This window comes from Plecotus auritus (assembly GCF_963455305.1).
Source record: "Plecotus auritus genome assembly, chromosome: 2".
NCBI classification, from domain to species: domain Eukaryota; kingdom Metazoa; phylum Chordata; class Mammalia; order Chiroptera; family Vespertilionidae; genus Plecotus; species Plecotus auritus.
In genome coordinates this window covers 219,798,889-219,820,185 of record NC_137771.1, presented here as the reverse complement: position 1 = coordinate 219,820,185, position 21,297 = coordinate 219,798,889, and the positions used below count along the sequence as shown (strand labels likewise).

The window sequence follows — 21,297 nt, the reverse complement described above, 5'->3', positions numbered from 1 at the left end:
ACCCTGTCCTCAGAAGTTAGAAGATGAACTGGTTAATCTCTGAATGATTTGGGTGCATTTCTTACTTAATCTGGCTTTTGCAAAATTGGTTTTGAGTCACCTCTTAAAGGTTTCTTTTGTTTGTTTGTTTTTCTTGGCATAAATATTTCCTAAAAATGTGTACTCATGATTGATTAAACATTCAAAAGGTTAATGATTAGTAAACTATAACAGGGGTCAGATCATTCTTAGTTTTTTCCTTTTAAGAAACTGGGGGTGTGGGAGTCAGAAGCACTGAGGGGTGAGTCATTTCCCTCTCTCCCCACTGACTTGACTTCCTGCAGGCCTCTAGGAAGTGGGGTGCAACTCCCTGGCTTATGTGTGTGATTATAGCTACAGCCAGCAAGGGGCGCTGTTGAGGCTTGACTCCAGATCACTTCCCTTTGTCCTACAGGATTGGGGCAGGTGGCTTGGGGCCGGTTCACATGAAAGTCTCACCCAGGAGAAAGCCTGTTCTTCAGGGGAGGGTCGCTACTTCCCGAGCTGACAGTGTTTCTCTCTCTAGGCCTACACGATCCAGGGACAGTACGCCATCCCGCACCCAGATGTGAGTTTTCACTTTGTTTGCCTTCCCTTCTTTTCTTGTTACCATTTACTACCTGCATGTTGCTGTGAACTGCTACAATATTAATATTACTCAATAATATTAATACCGTTCTCTCAGTGTTCCTGACCTCTGTCGTATCCAAATGACCTTGAATAACCTTTAACCTCTTAGCACTAATTCTACTCATGTGGAGGACTTGGCCTGATGTCAAATTGTTTTAGTTGTTGCTGCAGTGGGGGCTTTCCTCCACACATGGGTGGGGCGGTAACTGCAGGACTGCCTTGAAACTGGCGCCCGCCCCGCCCCCTATTAGGCAGGAGTAGCAGTGTCTTACAAGCATCTATGAAGTGAGATGATGGTGTTGTCAAACAAGTCTGAGATGTGTCAAAAAAGGGTATTTGAACACCCAGGGAGGCTACACTCTCTCATTTCGAAGCCCTAGTTGAAACAGGGTCCACATGTGTATGAAGGCCAATGGTGAGAGGCCTTGGTTTCATTCTAGAGTTAGTAACATCAGTGCTGGAGAACAGTGACAATCCTAATTCACTTCGGGAAGAAGCATCCTAAACTCCTGTGGCCTAGAGGCCAAGGGGGATACATGCAACTCTCAGGGCCAAGATATGGGGCAGCAATGGAGAGCAGAAGAGCTTTCTTCCTTGGGTTTAGCTATAGCGGATAATGAGGGAGACACTAGCTGTGCCAGGAAAAATGGGATGGGGGGCGGGGAGAGAGGAAACAAGAAAGAAATAAGAGGCTAAGGTCAGCTGTTGGTTTTGCTGCTTTTGGCAGGTGGAGCAAACCTGCAGCCAATTTTGAGAAGCCTTTTTCTTCTCTATACCGTCCTGCACATTTGCCGAGCTTCAAATCCTCTGACTCTGTTCCTGACAGGGAGGGTCTCCAGGAAGGCGAGCCTGCATGGGGTTTTCTTCAAACCCTTACACTTTGAATTGTGCAGGTGAGGGAGGGTCATCTGAACAAGATGCAAAGGCAGGGCAGGAGAGAGTTTTTAAGAAGTAAGTAACAGTAAGCATTGGAAATACAGAGATAAATTCACCATCACTGAAGGAAATTTCCTATTGAGTAGAAAAGACTGATGGTTTTTCTCTTTTAGAAAAACACCTCATTAATCAGCATACATTGGAATTAAGTGATAGGGGATGTGGTGAAGAGAAGTGCCTCCCCACTCATGACACCCCCATGGCCATTTTTAAAGGTTCCTGGTTTTAACCCTGCGGTGACGACAGTGTAACTCTAAATCAGTGGTGGGCACACTTGCCTGTCCCCACTGGGAAGCCATCTTCCTCCTGCCCAGATGTGCTGTTAGGGCCCCACTTGTGAAGTAGAAGCTGGGCGGAGGGGGGGGCGGGGAACAGCTCTCCATCGTCGAGAGGTTGGTGGGGCTCACTCCAGTCCCCCCACCTGCCTGCTCGAGACCACTGCTGCAGCTGCCTATGGCCACCTCAGCCTCCCCCTTGAGGACATGTGCTGATACCTGGCCCTGCCAGTGATATCCCCACCTACCACATTCTCTGTTATTTGGGATGCTCTTCACCTTTCTATGAATTTATTTTAATTAGATCTCAATGGTGGGTCGAGGGTGAAGGTGTGAACCTTCTCATTATTCTCCTAAGAACCATCAGCAGCTTTAAAAAAAATTGATATCTCATACTCCCAGGTATTGCCTGTGAAAATCAGAGCGGGAATCTGTGAGACCCCAACAGCTGGTTGGAGCCGCCCTTAGTTCAGGAACCTTTCTGATGCTGGTGATGCCTGTCCTGCATTATCTTTGCCCACAGCCCACGGGACTAAGGGAGGCAGATGTTAGCACCTAGGGAAGGGCTGGCCCGGCCTCATGTGCAGGAGTGCCGTCCAGGGAGAAGGGTTGTGTGTGAGCCCAGGTGGGGTCAGTGGCACTGCTATGGGCAGGTTCCACAGCCTCTAATGGAATGCTCCCAATGGAGGGGTCAGGATATCAGAATGGAACCAAGAAGCCTGGTTTCTAGGATGGCACAGCCTTCATTTAACCTGGGGCAAGGCAGCCTTGTGCCCTTAGAAACTTGAATGTGTGCAGCAGCAGGCATGAAGACCTGGCTCTTTGAGCTTTTTACAGCTGGAAAACTCAACAGTGGTCTGGCCTTTAGTGAAGGGCACCAAGTTGATGCTCAGACCCACAAGCCCACTGTGGTCTCACAACTGCTGCCTCCTGGCTCAGGCTCTGAGCCGACAGAGAAGCGTTTCTGGTCTGAAATGTCCACTTGTGAGCATAAACACCTGTGTGAGGGTGAGGGATTTTGATTGGTTTGGTTGACTGATTTTTATATCAATCAGTTGTTTTGCTGTTTCCATGTGATTTTCTCAGTTTCTCTTAAAAGTGGGGAGTTTGACAGGTTTGTTTTTTGTTTTGTTTTGTGTGTTTTTTCAGATTAGTTTAAACTGTTTGGTTGAGATGTGGAATAGGTGGCTTTCTGTGCGGGACATTCTGCTCTCTGAACCAGCAGTGGGATGGGGAGCAGCTATTGGGAGCAGACTAGGAGGAGCTTTCATACTAATAAATGCTTTTCTTGCAGGCACAGAATGTTGAAGACTTGGACAATCACTTATAATCCATCCAAAACAAAAATAAAATTACGGTGATAGCTAGGAAGGCATTTTTAATCTGAGCTTATTATTCAGTAGTAATCTTAAAAGCTTCATTTCTTAGAACCCAAATATAATAATTACAGGAAATACTAACTTATTTTATAGTATAACTGAATGCACATTTAAATATTTCAACCATAGTCACTGACACATACTCTATAGTCATCTTTTAGCATCTTAATATCTTACCTGAATCAGACATATAGAACTAAATTATACGTATTTTTTCTGTGCCCAATTTTAAAGAAGGCTTTCTGATTTACCCTAAGAGTCATCAATACCTCCCACCTATTCCGCCACCAGTTTCCTTCCAGGTTCTCTCATCCTTTCACCAGAATCCTTCTGGAAACTTATTGCTCTTGTACATTCTGGAGAGGCACAGAGACTGCTGGGTGTCAGGAGGACTACAGCTGCTGACCACTGGAGTGCTAGGACAGCTGCCCACTAGTCCCAGATGCTGTCCACCCCCTTCCACATGTCCTGCCTTTGGTGTCAGGCAGCGAGGACTCCAGACATGGGAGCAGATGCAGAGAGCTTGGAAGCCTGGACTGACAGTGCAGTGACTGTCCCATTCTGTCTCTCGTCCTATATTTTAGCACTTTAATATGATTACACCAGAAATTGTTTTCTTCTGAAAGAAGTGAGTCAACTTCAAGCATACCCTCAAGTGCAATCTCTATTTCTAGTTTTCACAGTTTCCACATCCCTCCCAGACTTAATATCCCCTCATTTAAAGAGGATGCTGAATGCAAGCAACAACAAAACCAACATGTTAGTGCCGACAGAGCACTGGCCACCTCTGCTTTCTTACCTGAGCTTTCTTACTAACAGTGTGAAGTCAGGACTTCACACTGTTAGTGGTTTGAGTGGTCACTTGCCCAGAGCTGAAGAGCCAGTGAATGGAGGAGCAGGCTCACTCCCCACACCGCTTGGTTTCAGCAGAGGATCTTAAGTAACTGGGAGTAATAGGGCACCAGTATCTGCCAGAAAGGTTGTCCTTTAGAGAGTGAATGTAAGGAAACCATAGCAACACGTGAGTTATAATAGAAGTAAAGAAAAAAGTGGAAGGATGCATGGTTCCATCTTTCCAGGGGCTACTAGGCAGCACAGTTTACTGTGGACACACAAAGAGCAAATGTGGGTTTCCTTCCCCCACTTTCTGTGTCTCTAGAGCCCAGTGGGAAGGTGGTGCTGAGGCTGCTCCTCAAATGTCATAGTAAAGAAAGAATAATCAGTACTGCTGCACTCCATGGCCTCCAGCTGATGGCCATACATCAGTCTCTGTTCTTTCCAGATTGAGTAGCTCCAAGTGGTGGAGAGGTGTTCATGGCCCACGTGAGGTCAGTTCAGGGCTACTGCAGTCATTCTCATAAAATAGGAAGTCCTGGTTAAGTCACCATTGTTGGCTTGAGCTAAATCTTCCTTTCTCTTCCCCTCTTCCTTGGGGTTAAACATACTAGATCACACCCTCTCCTTCTGAGCCACTCAGTAGCAGGGCTCTGGGCAGGCCTTTCCTCCCAGCCTGCTCCTCAGAATCAAGACTCCTAGGTGACCTGTAACAAAAGAAAAACAGAGTTAATAAAAGGAACCGATCCTTGCATTCAGGAATCCCAACAAATTCCAAACAAGATAAACAAAACAAAAAATCCCTCTTAGACAAATCAAAGCAAAGCCACATAGCATCAAAGACCAAAAGTAAAGCTTCAAAGTGGTCAGAGACAAAAAGAATATTACAAAGAACAAGAGAGAGAATGAGTTAACTTCTCACTGACAACAGTGGGAGCCAGAAGATGGTGGCTTAATAAAAGCAAGTTACTGTCTACATAAATTCTACCTCAAGAGCATCTTCCAAGGACCTAAATATAGACATTTTCAGACAAACAGCTGTGACCAACAGTCTTTTTCATGGAGGCTTTCCAGAGAAGGGAAATGATAGAGAAGGAAGGCTAGAAAAACAAGGATGAGTGTGAGCAAAGACAATTACCATTTCTTTCATTAACACAGCATACACCATGAAGAAAATATTGACTTTGACTACACTAAAATTTAAACATTGGGTAAATGAAAACACACTTTGTAAAATCAATATCAATGCTATCTAATTTGTGGGATTAACAACATAACAAAACAAAATTGACAGAGATAACATACATAAGGCTAGGATGGGTTGAGGGGAAGTAAAACATCCTGTAAGTCACTCTATCATCAGGAAAAGGGTAAAGACGTTGAAGTTAGGCTTTAAATATATATGTTAATAACAGCTTCACAGTGACCACCAAAAGAAAAGAGTTCAATTATATAAACTCCATAAAGGAACAGAGAGAAAACTAGGTGAAGGGAAAATTTATTAATCATTACAGAAAAATAAAAAGGATTAAAAAATAAAGAAGACAACCCTAGAAAATCAGGACACTTAGAAGTGCAACAAAAAAAGATGGCAGAAATTAATCTATATTTATGGGTAATTGTGACTTCAAGGCAATTTATTATGTAGTCATTACATATTGATAAAAGGTTTAGTTCACTAGAAGTTACAGCAATTTAAATTTATATGCACCTAAAACATAGCTTTAATATATATAAAGAAAAAAATGACAAACCATAAAGAGAATTTGCTAGTCATTGTAGTGAACCTTAGCATACATGTCCCCACAGGCTGCATACCTTAGCATACCTGTCCCCACAGGCTTCCCCCCAATGGCCTTGACCAGCACCACTCCATAAAGGTCCAATAGTCAAGAATAAAGAAGATATTACCAGTACAGTAAGTAATACTGATATAATTGATCTATATTGGACACTGCACCCAACATAGCTGTAGAACTCATGAAAACATTTACAAAATTTGATCACATTCTAGACCATAAAGAAGGTTCATCATCTCTCAAAAATTGGAATCATAATGACCACAAAGCAGTTAAGTTGAAATCAATAATTAAAAGATGACTTTAAAAAAAACTTGTCTTTATGGAAAGTTAAATAAGACCAAAAGACTAAAATAAATGGAGACATGCCATGTTCATGGATAGGAACACTAAGTATCTTAATTATGTTGAGGTACAAAAATGCAGCACAATTGCAATCAAAATCATGACCGGTTGTTTTAAATATTTATATGAAAGCACAAAGGCCAAGAACCACCAGTATATCCATGAAGAGGATGTATGATAGGGAGACCTACAATAGGGTGGTCCTAACTGAGACAGTGTGGTTTGGGTGCAAGGATAGACCATAGGCAAGTGGATCCAAACAGAGTCCTGATCTGACCTGTGTGGGTGAGGGAGCCAGGGCTGTGACAGATGCCAGGATGGATTTTTACAACATAAACTAAAAACCACTCCTTATGTATGAAGTACTTCAATGCAAGAGACAAATGTAGCACTTTTAGAAAAAAAATATAGTAGAGTATCTTTCTGTATACAGGTCAGGGAAGGATCTTTCTGTATACAGGTCAGGGAAGGATTTCTTAAAATATAAACATATGCTATAAAGAAAATATTAATTTAACTACACTAAATTTAAAAATTCTGTTTCTCTAAAGACACCATAAGGAGAATGGAGAAGAGATCTTTTCAGCAGATATAACTAAAATAGGATTAGTGTTTGAAATACATATGGAGTTCTTGTGAATCACCAAATCAACCCAATAGAAAAATGGGCAAAAGACACAAGCAAGCATTTTTACAGAAAGGAGACATGAGCACATAGCCAGCTGCCAAAGTGGTGCAATTCCTGCTAAGGGAGGTAGTTGTATGGTGTGTTTTGTGATAACTCATTGAGTTGTTTATTTATGGATACTTACATTTTAGTAATTGTCTGTTTAGTATTTGTCTTCTGACACAACGTTTAGTGGAAACATCAAGCCACAGAGAAAGATCTGTAATATGGTACTTCCACTGTTCCCTTCCTCTCCCCTCCTTCTCCCCTCTTTTTCCCCTCCTCATGATTTATAGGCACTGGTGGGAACTAGAAGTCTGATTTTTTTCTATGACAGAAATATCTCTCAAAGTGGGAATTCCCCTTAGCACTTTGTCCTGCTCCCTCCTTTAAAAAAATGTAGAAATTAAGTCCCAAAGAGGTGAAGTACTTGACTAAGGGCAGAGCCTAGAGGAGAGATTCCAGTTGACATCTGTCCATTAGTCCCTCACTAGGGGTGTTTATCTAGACACCACGGTGGGTACTGGTTCAGCACTTCCTCAAGATGTCACTTTACACTCATGGGTGAGTGGGGACAGGGATTTGTTTGCTGGTGTGGCCCTTGCTTCATAACAAGCAGCAAGTACATTACTGGGGGAATTGCTGAACTCAGGGTGTCAGAGTCCTGGGTGCGAGTGGAGCTGTGCCTGTAACACACACGGTGGCTCTGGAGCAGAGCCTGCTTGGTGCACCTCCAACTGCCGGGGAGGCAATGGCGAGACCTGGGGGCCTCCAAGGCGAAGCCTGTGGACAGTGAATGCGAAAACTGGTAGTTTCCATGACTCTCTGCCCCAATTAACCTGGACAGCACTTCACAGCCTGCTATTTACATGCGTGGGTTCCCCCACCTTACAAATGGGAAAGGTGGCCCATGGACACCAGCTGGGCCTGTCTCCACAGACCTGTCAGGGTTGTGGCCAACTCAGGCAGGTTCTCCTGCCTCCAGAGCCCCATTCTTCCCACTGACAGACCAATGCACAGCTGTGCACTCTTGGGGATGCAGGGACATAGGAGAGGGCCTGTCCTCATGGGAGCATGCCAGCCTGGCCGTCAAGCACATGAACAGGTGACAGGGGTAAGTTAGGAGAACAGGAGCAGAGAGCAATCTGTCAGGGCTTTTTAGGCTCCTTGCTGGCCTCCTTCCCTGCCCCCCCCCCCCCCGCCCCGGGGAAGGACTGGAGTCCCCAAGGGGCTGGTCACACACCAGGCCACTGTCCCTGTGCACTGTGTCTGCATGGAAATCCCAGTCCTGGTCAGAGCCAGCATGCCCGGTCCTTGATGACTGCCTGCCCTGAACCAGACTGAGCTGGCCTTCGCTCTCCAACTTCACATTTGTTGTCTCCAGAAATGGGGTTTTCTTAGCACCCTGGGAACTTGTAGATACCTCCTTGTGAGGAAACCTTAGGCCTAGTGTGAACTCTCCCATGTGGGTGGATTCAGAGCACAGCCCCCTCCAAATGTCCCTGTGACTCAATGTGACTTGCTGTACACAGGGCACAGCTGCACTGCCCCAGGTCCAGCAAGTGGGAGTGGGGTTTGCGGGATCACGCCGGTGCAGTTTAAGTCCCCAGGAGGCCGAGAGTGGTTTCATGCATTCCTTAGCCCCCACACCCCAGGACGCCTTTGGGTGTTTGCTGTCTTCCTACAAGGTACTTTCTTGTCCCTGGAAAGAGGAGCCTTTGCTAGGCTGCCCAGCTGTGCAGCAGGCTCTCAGGCCCCTTTCCTGCAGGGTCCCTTGGCCTCTTAGCATCTCGCCTGAGGCACAGGGGGTGCAGCCAAGTCTCATCGCTTGTTCTGTGATAATGTCTCGCAGGCATGCTCTCCTGGCACCTTTCTCAGGGGCTTTGATGCCTATCCATTCAGGCACTCTGTGCCTAGTGAGGTTAGATCACGGGGCATATGTGCAAGGCAGTAGGTAACCATCAGACCCAGCCCCTGCTTGGCCTTGACCAGCACCACTCCATTGATGGTGAACTCTCAAAACTGAATCTGACCCCAGGTCACCAGATCCCCTAACTTTCTCTCCTCAGGACCAATAACTGTGCTTGGGGTGGCCTCTTGGGGTCTGGAATGTGGCCAGTAGTTCCTGAGCAGGCCCACCCAAGTGCTGCAGGTCAGGGAGCACCCTAGAAGACAGGGAGATATCTGAGAGTGGTACAGGGCTGCTTTCTAGATGCACTTAGGATGTCCAGGAGGGAGGGAGGAAATTGGACAGCTCCATAATGGTAATGCTGCAGGAGCAGCCTAGGAAGACGGACCACCTGCACCCCAATGGCTCACACTGCCAAGAGTCTCCCTCAAAGGTGTGACCAGGAGGCCACATGCTGGTTGTGGCCCGGCTTCAGGCTGTAGCTGAGGACCACGCGCCTCCTCACGCCAGGACCCTGACCTTTGGAAGCAGTAGGTGGCCAGGTTGACAGCCCAGCCCACCCTGTCCCCACAGGCTGCCCCACAGGGCTCAAGGACAAGGATGGAACAGGAGGCTCTGGGGTAGGCACCGTCTGGGGGCAGCGGTGATTCTCCATGCACTGGGAAGGGGCACTTGGCGTTTATCTTGATGCTAGCTAAACTGTTAGGAGAGCATGCCCGGCACTAGGAGGCCAGCAGCAAACCCACTCATCCATGGCTCCAAGGTCTGGTCTGTCTAGGTGCTGGGATATCAGAAACCCAAGTGCAGCCCTAACCGGTTTGGCTCAGTGGATAGAGCATCGGCCTGCGGACTGAAGGGTCCCAGGTTCAATTCCGGTCAAGGGCATGTACCTTCGTTGTGGTCACATCCCCAGTAGGGAGTGTGCAGGAGGCAGCTGATTGATGTTTCTCTCTCATTGATGTTTCTATCTCTCCCTCTCCCTTCCTCTCTGTAAAAAATCAATAAAATATATTTAAAAAAAAAAAAAAGAAAAGAAAAGAAACCCAAGTGCACAGTCTCTGCCTTCCTGAGACATTTTTGTGGAGCTGCAGGAGTCCAGATCCTACAACATGGAACAAATGTGGGCACCAGGTCAGATCTTCATGTCACCTGGGAACGCCAGCTCTGCTCCCTGAAGGCCCCCATCTACTGGCCTCTGAGGGACTTTCAGAGTCCCCTGTTTTTGCCTCCTGATGAGGCCAGGGTCGGCTCTGGAAGTTTGCTTGGAGCATTCGAGCTGGTCTTCCTGCTGGGAAAAGGCTGGGGGTTGAGGACAGTTCCTAGAATGTGTCAACCCACCCTCCAAGGCAGCTGGAGGCCTGGGCTCTATGTCCCAGTCAGGCTTGAGAGTGTCCAACCCCAACATCTCCGAAGTGGGGGGAGGATGCAGCCACCACTTTTGGCTCACAAGTGTGGCCAATTCTCATCACATTTATCTTTATCTTTTTTTATGTTTACTTTTCTCTTAAAAAACGAGACTCAGATAAAATAACTAAATAAATTGCGTTTCAAATCCCCTTCCCCCAAATTCTAGTGCCTGAGGATGGGGGACAGGTAGCCACCTGCTCAGACACAGTGGTTACAGGTGCAGGGAGGCCTCTGGGTGCTCTCACTCACACCCTCCACAGAACCTCAGGAGGCAGAGTATGGGGCAGGGAAGGTTTGCAGAAGGGACCGTCACATGGGTTCCCTACAGATGCACATGAGCTCTGAGTGACAGCATGACTACAAAACTTTAAGAGGCCCAACTGGTCCTGTTTGGAGGCTCTCAGACCTTCCCTGTGAAACCCAGGGGCCCAGCAGCCTCCACACTGGTCTGGGGTCACTCTTCCACCCAGGCCCATGTGATTGCTGGTTCAGGCCAGAGCTACCAGGGAGCCAAGGAGAGGAAAGGAGTTCAATGCGCCTGCCTACAATAGTCCATTGGTTTTCCCAGGCCAAGTCCTTGAGTTCTGCTGCGTCTGCCATGTGTCCGCATGGCCTCTCTTTGTATCTATTTGTAGAGTTCTGTTACTGCCTTTCTTAATTTGGTGTGACTTGTACTCGATGACAATAACCTTCTTAGCTCTCATGTCCCTCCTACCCCCAGCAGTTGACCAAGCTCCACCAGTTGGCCATGCAGCAAACCCCCTTTCCTCCCCTCGGACAGACCAACCCCGCTTTCCCCGGTACGTACCCAGCTGCCCTTTCTGACCTCCTCTCTTCTCACCTGGGGACTTTCTCTTTCTGAATTGTCTTTATTCAAGGCAGCGACAGAGCAGGTACAGTTCTAGTTGTGAATGCCAAGGATGTGTTAACACGTTGCAGTGTGCACATTTGCTGAGGGCCAGGCGGGAGACCTGTGTGTCCCCAAGGTGGGTTAGTCACCTCACAGCTGGCCGTCTTGATAAGGGACATCTGCCCCCTCCAGGATTCAGGCCTATTCTGCGCTGCCCACAGGCATCGTGGGGGGGCCTTTCTGCTGATGCACCCATCTGGCCAGCCCTGTAGCCTGTTCTCTCCAGGAGTGGGAGCTCAAACAAGCATATAGGGATGCTCTTCTGCAGGCCAGTGCACATCCCAGGACTGGCACCCATCCAGGGCGGCACTGCCCTGCCCCTGGGATAAGCCATTCTCCAGCCCAGGGCACAGTGGTCCTCAGCTCCCCTCTGGGCAAAGGGGCAGGGATGGGTTCCTTCTGATGACACACAGAGCATTGGCTTGGCAGCTGTGACTGGTGAGAGCCCACCAGGCATGGTGGTCTGCCACGCATCAGTCAGATTTTGAGCTTCCCTAGTTGAAGTGACCTTGCTTATCTCCTTGAGGGCAAAACATTAAAATCTGTTTCTTCTTTGCTCTCCAGGAGAAAAGCTGCCTTTACACTCCTCCGAAGAAGCTCAAAATCTGATGGGCCCGTCGTCAGGTAAAACGAAGCACTCTAGTGGACAGTGGAGGCCTGGGCATGACCCAGGAGGAGGGGGCAGCCAGCGCCTGGGCAAAGGGAGGCCCGTGCCATGTAGCCAGAGCCCACACCAGAGTCAAAGCTGCAGTTCCCAGCCTTTGCCTGGGTCACTGCTGGGAGTGTTGTGGTGGGTCATGGGCTCCAGCGGTGCTCAGAGCACAGCTGCCTGTCACCCAAAGTCCCTGAACATGGCAGAGTCACCATCTCTGTTGTCATTTCTCTTCCTAGTGGGGGCCTGCAGTGCAGACTTTACTGTGATGTGTGCCTTCCCCAAAGGTATTTCCTAGGAGGCAGGAGCACACTCTCATGGATAAGAGCACTCTGGGCACCCCTTCTGAATCTAATTAAAACTGCTGGGACACCACAGGGCAAGGCAGAGATTATACATCCCATTACCCAGTGCAAGGAGCAGTGCGGCCACTGGAAGCCTGTGGCCTGGCATAGTGGGTTTCCTATGAGGGGGGCGCTGCCCACTCTCCCATCCCCTTGAAATCCTGGGTCAGAGCAGAAGAACAAGTGTCTACCTCTAAAGGGAAGACACGGGAAGAGCGTTTCCAGTGGTGTTGGCTGTCACCCCAGTGATGTGTTCTGGGCCCCAGGGCACAGCTGAGGCTGGAGGAAGCCCCAAGGCTTTCCCACAGTTTGCGTCTGGGCTCAGTTGTGCCCACTGGGACTCACAGGTGTCTTGAGGCTGAGACACTGGCCTCAATGCCCCATGCACTGGCGATGGTTTCCATCTCGGTGTAGCCTTTATTTAAGATAATGAATAATTTAATGAATGAAACAAATAAAACATTTATAGAATATTTTGATTATGGAAGTGGATATCAGCCCTTACAAAGTTAATATCTGGGTGATACAAGTGTGTCTGTATAGCCCTTAGCAGTTTATAACGTGATTTCCTGTAATTACCCAGCGAAGGGCTCCTGGAGATGACCTGGCAACCCCTAGGACCTGGCTTGCCCAGGACACTCAGCCCCCACCTTCCCCCACGGCCCCTCCCCTTCAGGCCTCAGGGATGGGGTCACTCACTCCTATCTGTGACGACCTCCTTCCCCAAGGCCTCAGGTGACCTGAAGTTCATGCACTCTCATGAACATAAGAACTTGCACACATTCACATGCACTCACATGTGTGTCCCCCATCACAGCAGGATAAGCAGGGTAGTCGTGAGAGGCATTGGCTTGTTTGACAGGACCCTAAATAGCTGATGTCAGCATTGTTTCCAAAGCAGGCTCGGGCTATGTTGAGAAATCATTGTTCCTGTCCCAGAGTGAGGGTGTTACTTCAGGAGGGAGACACTCATGCCTGGGCACAGAGCCCTGACACAGGAATACAAGTTTTAAAGGATGTGTTCTCACATTGTTAGTTGAATTTTACTTTCCTCTTGTAAACAAATCTGATACCTTCCTCCCCTCGATCAAAATATACCAAGTTAAACAAATATGACTCGTGCCTTTATGTCCATCCCAAGCCAGGCTGTTAGGAGTTCCTGTGTAGAACTCAGGACTAAGGAAATCTCTTAAATACATTTTAAATGTCACGATTTATGGAATGTGTAGAGATGGTTAAACAACTAAATAATCATAGTGAAAATACCCTTATTAAAAGAAGACAAACAACAGAAACTCTTGGTTTAGCTGCAAAAGAAAAATAACAGACAATTCAGGATGAATTGGTTCATGCAGCACCTGCCACCTGAGTGCCCATGCTCGATGGGCCCCCAGGACAGCCCCGCCCTCACAGGGTCACTCATGGCAGCGAAACAGATGGCCACAGTGCATCTGATTTTGGGGACACCAGTGCCGTAGAGGAAGAAGCAGGAAGAAGGGTGTGGGCTGTGAGAAGGTGGGAGTTGAGAGTGGGCACAGGCTAGCCCCACGTCTGGGGTTGGAGCGCATGGAGCGCATCCTAGGAGCACAGGGAAGACGCTGGAACCCTTGGTGGGTTTTGAGTATTAAAAGCATCTGACCTGCGTTTTGTTGGGACCTCTCTGGGCCATATGGAGATTAGACTGAAAGGCAAGGGCAGAGGAAGCGACCAATGTGGGGTGGGAAGAAGGCTCAGGTTGCAGAATATTCTGAAGGTACTGTGTAGTTAGCTGTGGGTGGAGAGAAGCAGGGGAGTCAAGGGGCTTCAGGGTCTGGGCTGAGCAGCAGGACTCAAGATGCCGGGACCATAGGGGGAGAATAACAGGGTCTCAGCTGTGGACTTTGGGTTTGAGATGTCTCCTGAGAAGGAGATGGAAGGACTGGATACAGGGAGCCAGTGGTACCCCTACCACAGTCCCCCCATGTGTTTTGTTGTCAAACAAGAGTAGATCTTGTCCTGAACTCTGAAGAGCTGCCTTGATTTGGCAGGTCCTAAGCTGAGATTTGTCAAGATAAAGATTGAGGCGTGGTGACAAATTAGGCCTGTGTCTTCATCTCCAACATAGGACACCCATGCAGTCTTCCAGTGGCCCGGCAGTCTATTTTAGAATCAATGATGCGCAGGCTGGAAGAACTGCCCACTGGGCCTTGAAACAGGCTATATAATAGCCTTTGTGGAGTGTAGGGTCAGAGGGCAATGAGAGACATCTGACACCAGTGGGGCTGTTCAGTCAGGGAGAGGGAGGAGCAGAGTGGACAGAGAACCCATGGAGGACAGGGACCAGGTCTCAGGGTTGTGCCCTGGGTACTCCATGCAGCCCCCAAGACATGGCCACACCCCGAGAGCTGCTTAGCATGGAGTTTCCTGCGTGTCTGTGAAGGGCTTTGAGAGCTGTCCCTCCACATGATGTGCCCAAAATGGGAAAGTGAAACATCATTCTGCTGGGTTTTGTTTTCCTTCTTTTGAGAGAAGCTGGGACTCAGGAATTGCATTGCAGTTGAGCAAAGAGCTCACAGAGCCCTTGACCTCCAGCTGCACTGACCCTACCCCTTGGGCCAGCCCCTGGCCCTGCCTGGGCCTAATATGGACTGGGCACTGGAGTGTGATGTGAGCAGCCTTCCACCAGCCTAACCATGTATCCTTGATGTGCCCAGGTCTGGATGCCAGCCCCCCGGCCAGCACTCACGAGCTCACCATTCCCAATGATGTGAGTATGCCCGAGCCCCCTTGACCTCACCTTATAACCTGCCAGTCCCTTCTCATGTTAAGCAGTTTAAGGTCCATAAAAACCCCAGAGGTACTATATAAGAAAAGAACAAATAGGGCACTTCTGGGTTTACTTAGAATTTAGATGCCAGAGCTGGCAGGGAAGCTGAGGCCCCGCTGACCCCATGTGAAGGCACTGCCCTGCTTCAGGGTTGGCCCTTAAAGAATGGTGGCCCAGGGATGCTCTGGAGTGGACCTGTCCCATGCTCCCTCGGTCTCTGAAGGGTTTGGGGTTCTCTGTGAGTCTGCAGGATATGGGGATGTCACAGGTTTGTCTGGATTCCTGGATCTGGCATCCACCTGCCTGGACTCTGAAGAGGTGGCCTTTTGAGCTCCCGTCACACTCAGTCCTCCCACATCATCCTCTGAATCCTTGGATCATGTAAGAATGTTGACTTGGATCCCCAACCTAGGATACCAGGGCGGATATGGGGCATGTGTGCTGGAGGGGCAGCTGCCCTGAACAACATAGAGAGGCTGCTATGTGGGGGACTTGGACTTCCTTGCCCTAGGACCACGGCCCTCAGTAACCTTCACTGCTCTGCCCCTCTCACCAGCCTGGCAGGAAATCCTGCCTCTTCCCTTCAGTAGATGACCCACAGGAAGGAGATGGGCAGCTGGACAGGAGAGCCCTCCAGAAGAGACCGCTCTCATCAGGGACCCTGTGGAGCTGCAGACCAGACTCCTGCACGGGGTGATGTGGCTCTGCATTCTCATGCAGATCCAGTTTCTGCTTTCAAGGGCTTCAGACATGTCATCCCACTGTGGCTGGTCCTCGAGCAGCGACTCTGGGCAGCCTGACAAGTCTTTTCACCCACACAATACGTGCAAGTCGCTACTCTGCTGTGGGATCCCCGCTTTGTAGCCTTTCCTTAAACCACCTTTTCACCAACACCAGGTATCCTGCTCTGATCTGGGCCTTTGTTTTAAAACTGAAATGAACCTAACAAGCAAGGAGATACGCTTGTTTGGAGAGCTGACGTACCTGTTTCCTGGGTCCCCTCCCAGTGCATGGCTGCCATGCTCCTGCTGGGGGAGCTCCTCGGAAGGAGGACGCCTTCTGGGCCCAGTGTGCCCTGCAGAGCGCACTCCTTGGCCCTTCCTCACAAAGGATCTCATGAAGGGGATGTGTGGCCCCAGGACCTCCTGCCACCCTGGAGAGAAAAGAACAAGTAGAACGTGTATCTGTTGGGACACTTGCCTATCATCTTGTCAATCTCTGTCTCTTGGTCAAAATTAGATTAGACAAAAGAAAATTGTGCCGACACCTACATGTCACCACGACTTACCTGCAAAAAGGAACACTGGACAGTGCAATAAATGTGATGCCCTAAATGACACACAGGGTCCACAACATGGCCAGCCTGCCCTTGTGGCCATGGGGACCCAGGCTGGGTCAGGGCTAAGAGCCCTGCAAGGAGCTGCCCCCAGCAGCTGGCAGCCTTGGGCTCCATCTCTGATGGTCACCACTGTGCCCTCACTGCCTGTTGCACATCTTGCCTCGCTCTTGTCACTGTGCCTATGGGGACCCCACGCTTGGACCCCTTCTGCTGGGACAGGGAACCTAAGGGCTCACACAGGCAGCTGCAAGAAGTGTGCGAGGGTAGATGTGCTCCCGTGGTTCCTGTGGGGTTTGGCTTGGAAATCTGGTTAGGAGGGGGCTGCATTATCTGAGAGTACCTCTGTAATCTTTCTTTAAATGTCCAATGGAGGTATGAAAGGCTTAGATGAGAGCTGGTCTCTGGACTGAATGTCCAGAGGGCCAGAGAGCCAGAGAAGCCATGTGAAAGGGCAGTCCAGAGCAGAGCTGATGTGGGCCTTGCACTCCTGTCCAGATTAGAGAGGCCTGTGACTTGTCACATCCCCCTGTAGCTACTTAGAGGAGCCTTATGCTCAGCCGGTGTCGGTGTCGGTGTTAGAGGCTGCGCTGACAGCTGTGGTTTCTCATTGGCACTCAGACTGCATGGTTTTATCTGGAAGAGAGATGTTCCATGTCAGGGGTGGGGAGCAGCTCGGGGTGTGAAGTCTCAGGGAGGGGAGATGCCCTGAGGGCAGGGAAGAAGAGAGGTGTGGGTGTGAATGTTTTCAGTAAGAAAACGGGAAGACAAACATGTTTAAGAGAATGTAGGGAGAGCACACAGAGGAAATCTACCTTGGATGGCTTTTGCTGGCGCAGAAACAGGCAGGCTGGGCAGGGCCACTCACACTGAAGTGTAAAGGAAGTGGACTTCCACACATTCCATTTCTAGTGGCCGAGGAAGGTGTGAGGACAGTGGGAGGACATACCAAGTCAGGGCGGGAAGCTCAGGCGGGCCTTCCCGAGTGGTGTGCTGGCATCGGCATCTTCAGGGAACTCAGCTGGCCCCACATTCTTCCTCCAGTGCTGCTGCCCCCACGCTGCCCGTCAGCTGTCTTGACTGGCCCTGGTCAGAAAGGAGCCCTCAAGATTTCTCTGCCAGTGGGAGGGTGCCAGGGAAGAGCGAGTCAAGGATTTCAGGCTGGTATCTGGAAGTCACTCTCCCTGACCTCAGGGCCAGGTACAAAGGAGTAAGGGGTGCAGCCAGTGAGATGTGGGCAGAGCCTGGGCCCAGGTAGGTGGGCCCAGGAGTGTGTGAGCAGAGCCTGGAGAGATGTGAGTGGAGTTGGGGGGACTTGGGCAGGAGGTGGAGGAAGCTGAACAGCTTGGTGAAATTTGTCTGGACAGTTGGAGAGACTGTGTTAAGGTCTAGTGAGGCAGCTGGTCTAACCTAGGAGAGGAACAGAGATGGCCTTACAGATGAGCTGAACTGAGATGCTGGAAGTCACATCAGGGACAAAAGCTAGTTGAGGTGCACCTGTGTCCCCAGTGAGCTGTTGTCATCTCGCAGGTTCAGAGTCACTTCACTCATTTGGAAATGGATTTCCTCCAGCCCTGCACCTGCTGCTGCTGACACAAGAACAGGAAGTGCTGACACCACCGTCCAGGCTGCTACATGAGAGGTGGATAGGAAACCAACTGCCCAGGCCCCACTTGTCTGGTCTCTTCTTTCTCTGCTCATGCTCAGACCTCTCATCGGCCGCCCCCGTGTGAATGAAGGGACTCAGTTCTGTCCATGGGCTTGGACTGCCATGTACAGCACGGACCTCAGGCTGCAATCTGGTCCCACGTGTGGCTGTTCTGTGTCCTGAGAAGGCCCTGGCTCTTGTCCCTCTGGCTGTTTCATTCCCAAGGACTGTCTACTCCTTCAGAGGCCACTATATCCATCCTTATACAGAGATTACAGGATGGGAAGGAAAGGGAACACTTGACATGTCCTCAGAATTTCACCCAAGTTTATCAAAAGAGGTTTCAGGCAGCAGCGAGCTTTACTCTGGCTTCAAACAAACATCCCACTACCCTGAGAACCCAGCCCAGAAGGTACCAGCATGGCCCTAGCCTTGGTGCTGGCACTTGGCCTCTGGGCTCTCAAAGAACAATGAGCAAGTAGCAACCACGTGACTCTCTGGTCTCCTGATTTGTCAGAATGGCTCACAAATAGGGCACCAAGCAGAGCCCTGGTGCCCACAGCTCCCATCCCTCCCACAGGAAGACAGTGTTTCTTCCTCCTGAAAGCAAGGAGCTGGTGGTGTGGGGTGGAGACCAAGGCTGGGCCATCCCCACAAGCTTCCCCCAGGGCTCTGCACACTCTGCTCAGGGCTGCCATGGGCTCTTCTCTAAGAAATTCCTCTGTCCTTTTCTCTAGCTAATAGGCTGTATAATTGGACGCCAAGGGACCAAAATCAATGAAATTCGACAGATGTCTGGAGCTCAGATAAAAATTGCCAATGCCACAGAAGGGTCATCAGAGCGCCAGATCACCATCACGGGGACCCCAGCCAACATCAGCCTTGCCCAGTACCTCATCAATGCCAGGTGAGTGCTGCTCAGTGGCTAGGACACTCAGAGACTGGCTAGCCCTGGGTGTGGAATGTGCCTCCTTCGGGGCTTCTCTTCCCTGCCTGGGCCTAGGCATGGAAGATGCTGGAGTCTCCACACACACATGAGGCCTTTTGCACTTGGCCTTTCACCCTGAAGGATCTTCAGTGAGGGGCTAGGTGGTTAGACGCGAGAGTATTTTCAGGAAGGCAGTGACTATGCCATCCAGGGCCTGGGGTCAGCCACACACCCAGGTTATTTGAAATTTAGCATAAAGGGTGTGTAGTTTCAGAGAAATGTTACTACTAAATCATTCTGCTCTCACATGTCATGTGATTGTAAAGACCTCCCAACCCAGACACTTGCAGAGAAGTGCATGAGGGAACTCTGCGAGGGTTCAAAGTTACACGCGGTGGAAGGTGAGATCCTACGACCTGGCCAGGGCACATGGTGAGGAGCCCAGAGCAGTGACAACTCTCCTGGCCATGCCTGGGCCACTCACCTGGCCTCCCTACCTAGGGCACATTGGAAAACACAGTGTGACCACACCCAGGGAGATGGGACCTCTCCACCTTGGACCAGACCCTCCTCCCTACGCCACAATGTTGAAGGGGCTGGAGGGATGCCCAGGGGGACAGGGAGGCAGCCCCTGTGGGCAGTGTGACTCCAGTGCCCCTCGCTGAGTGGTTGCTGTGGAAATGGTTGTGGTGGCCTAAGATTGTCCAGGTGGTTCTCATCATGCCCCTGATGTGATGACAAGCACAGGGGCCCCTGGTGGGTCCTTCTCCCTCTGCTGGGCTTTGGTCTCCAGCTCAAGGCTACTGAGCAGCGACCTGAGACTGACTGTCCCAACAAGGAGGGAGATAGATGCCAAGGCTGTGAGGATGCCACAGGGCAATACATTTCCTGTCTGACATCATTTTGTGAGAACGCTGTAACCTGTCTCCCTGTGCCTCTCTCTCTCTTCTAGGCTGACGTCTGAGGTCACTGGGATGGGCGCGCTCTAATCCTGCCCTGCATCTTCCACACTGCGAACCCTGTCGTCCATGTGGCTCGCACGCTCTGTACAGACAGCCCACCCTGTGTCACAAATACAAATAGAGGTTTTCTTTACTAACAAAATGGTCTATAGAGGTACACATGCCAACAAAGCAAGTCTATATCTACAGCTGTCTGTGAGCTCAGGCCTGTCCCTGACTGTGCATTCAGTAACTTCTGCTCCAGTCTTCTCACGTGTCCGCATGCAGCGCTTATTATGTTCAATGCTTGGGGGCATTCCCATCTGTGACATTTTAGAAATATTGCTCCTTAGTGTCAATGTAACTGTTTTAAGAGTTGGTTTAACATTTTGACAGCACTTCCTATTAGTCCTCTCCTTATCCATCTAGACCTGTGGCTGCCCCTCTCTCACCTGGCCCCACCTGCTGACTTTGTTTCCCCTCGTACCCTTGCTTGTCTTGGTCCACGTGTCCATGCAGGTCTTGTGCAGGTCTCATGCTGTCCCCTTTCCCTTATTCCGAGGGAAGGAAAAGCAGGTGCCGGGACCTGACCTGAGAAGTGGGATGAAGGAGGTGCTAGGCTCTGACTTCACAGAGATGTTATGTGTGGGGAGGCCACACATGGGCCTTGGGCAGCTTCTGGGGTGGCTGGAGGATTCGGACTGGCCAGGAAGCACCAGTGCACCATGTCGGAGTTCAATAAATGTCGTGGGCTGCCCCCACTGGCTCTGGCTCCTGTATGTGCCCCTCGCTCAGACACCCCCCACCCCCTTGCGCACACACGTGCTCACGTGCCTGGTCACACACTCATCAGACCTGGATCTGCGGCCACCTGCTGTCTAGAGAAGCTAATTCATTCTCACACAAATTAATACGTTGTCCCCTCTCTCCCAACCCTTTCTTAAATGTTTGGCTTGCACAGGTCTTTCTAGTTTTACTTTTGCAGAACTACTTAAAATGATAATAATGAAAACTCCATTCTTGCCCTGACTACAAAGTACAGTTTCTAACTTGTGAAAACAGCCTCTCTCACTGCCTCCATGGGCGTGAGAGGTCAGGCCGCACATGGTGACCCCAGCCACTTCCCAGCATATACATCTCACTCTTTCACAAAACTGTCTGCTTGCTCACTTGTGCTCACCTCAATGAGCCCATGGCCCCTTCTAGACGCTAAAGCCCTGGTTGGTTGACACAGGCCCCTGGCAGAGGGAGGCTCATGGGCAGGCAGATACATTTCTCCCAGAACCCATCAAGTATGCAGTGGCTGGGATGGTCTATCCCCCACACCTGCCTCTCAGCAGGAGCCCCCTTTTTGTCTGCCCAAACTCCCACCAGACCTCAGGTGCTCGCCTTGTATGCCTATGCCTCTGGGACATGCTCCCATCACCACCCAGGAGTCGCCTGGTCAAGGTTAGGAGCACAGCTTAGCAGCGCCTGGTCACTGCACACCGGACGGTTTAAAGCCATGCGATTCACAGGACATGTTGGCTACAT

The 21,297-nt window shown here is 50.0% G+C and overlaps 1 protein-coding gene across 32 annotated transcripts in view; it reads left to right on the top strand.

The window, feature by feature from the left end:
• The window catches only part of PCBP3 (poly(rC) binding protein 3), a 216,993-nt gene extending 196,472 nt beyond the window's left edge, over window positions 1–20,521 (top strand). For 13 of the 32 annotated variants that reach the window (XM_080657993.1, XM_080657981.1, XM_080657996.1 and 10 more), the window contains 6 exons: window positions 545–586; window positions 10,921–10,999; window positions 11,674–11,733; window positions 14,799–14,851; window positions 18,633–18,802; window positions 19,776–20,521. In XM_080657993.1, coding sequence (XP_080514119.1) covers window positions 545–586; window positions 10,921–10,999; window positions 11,674–11,733; window positions 14,799–14,851; window positions 18,633–18,802; window positions 19,776–19,812 — 441 coding nt within the window. In that variant the 3' untranslated portion in view covers window positions 19,813–20,521. The remainder of the gene's footprint in view (window positions 1–544; window positions 587–10,920; window positions 11,000–11,673; window positions 11,734–14,798; window positions 14,852–18,632; window positions 18,803–19,775) is intronic. The other 19 variants (XM_080657997.1, XM_080657986.1, XM_080658004.1 and 16 more) reach the window with 3 other exon arrangements.
• The last annotated feature ends 776 nt before the right edge of the window (window positions 20,522–21,297 follow it).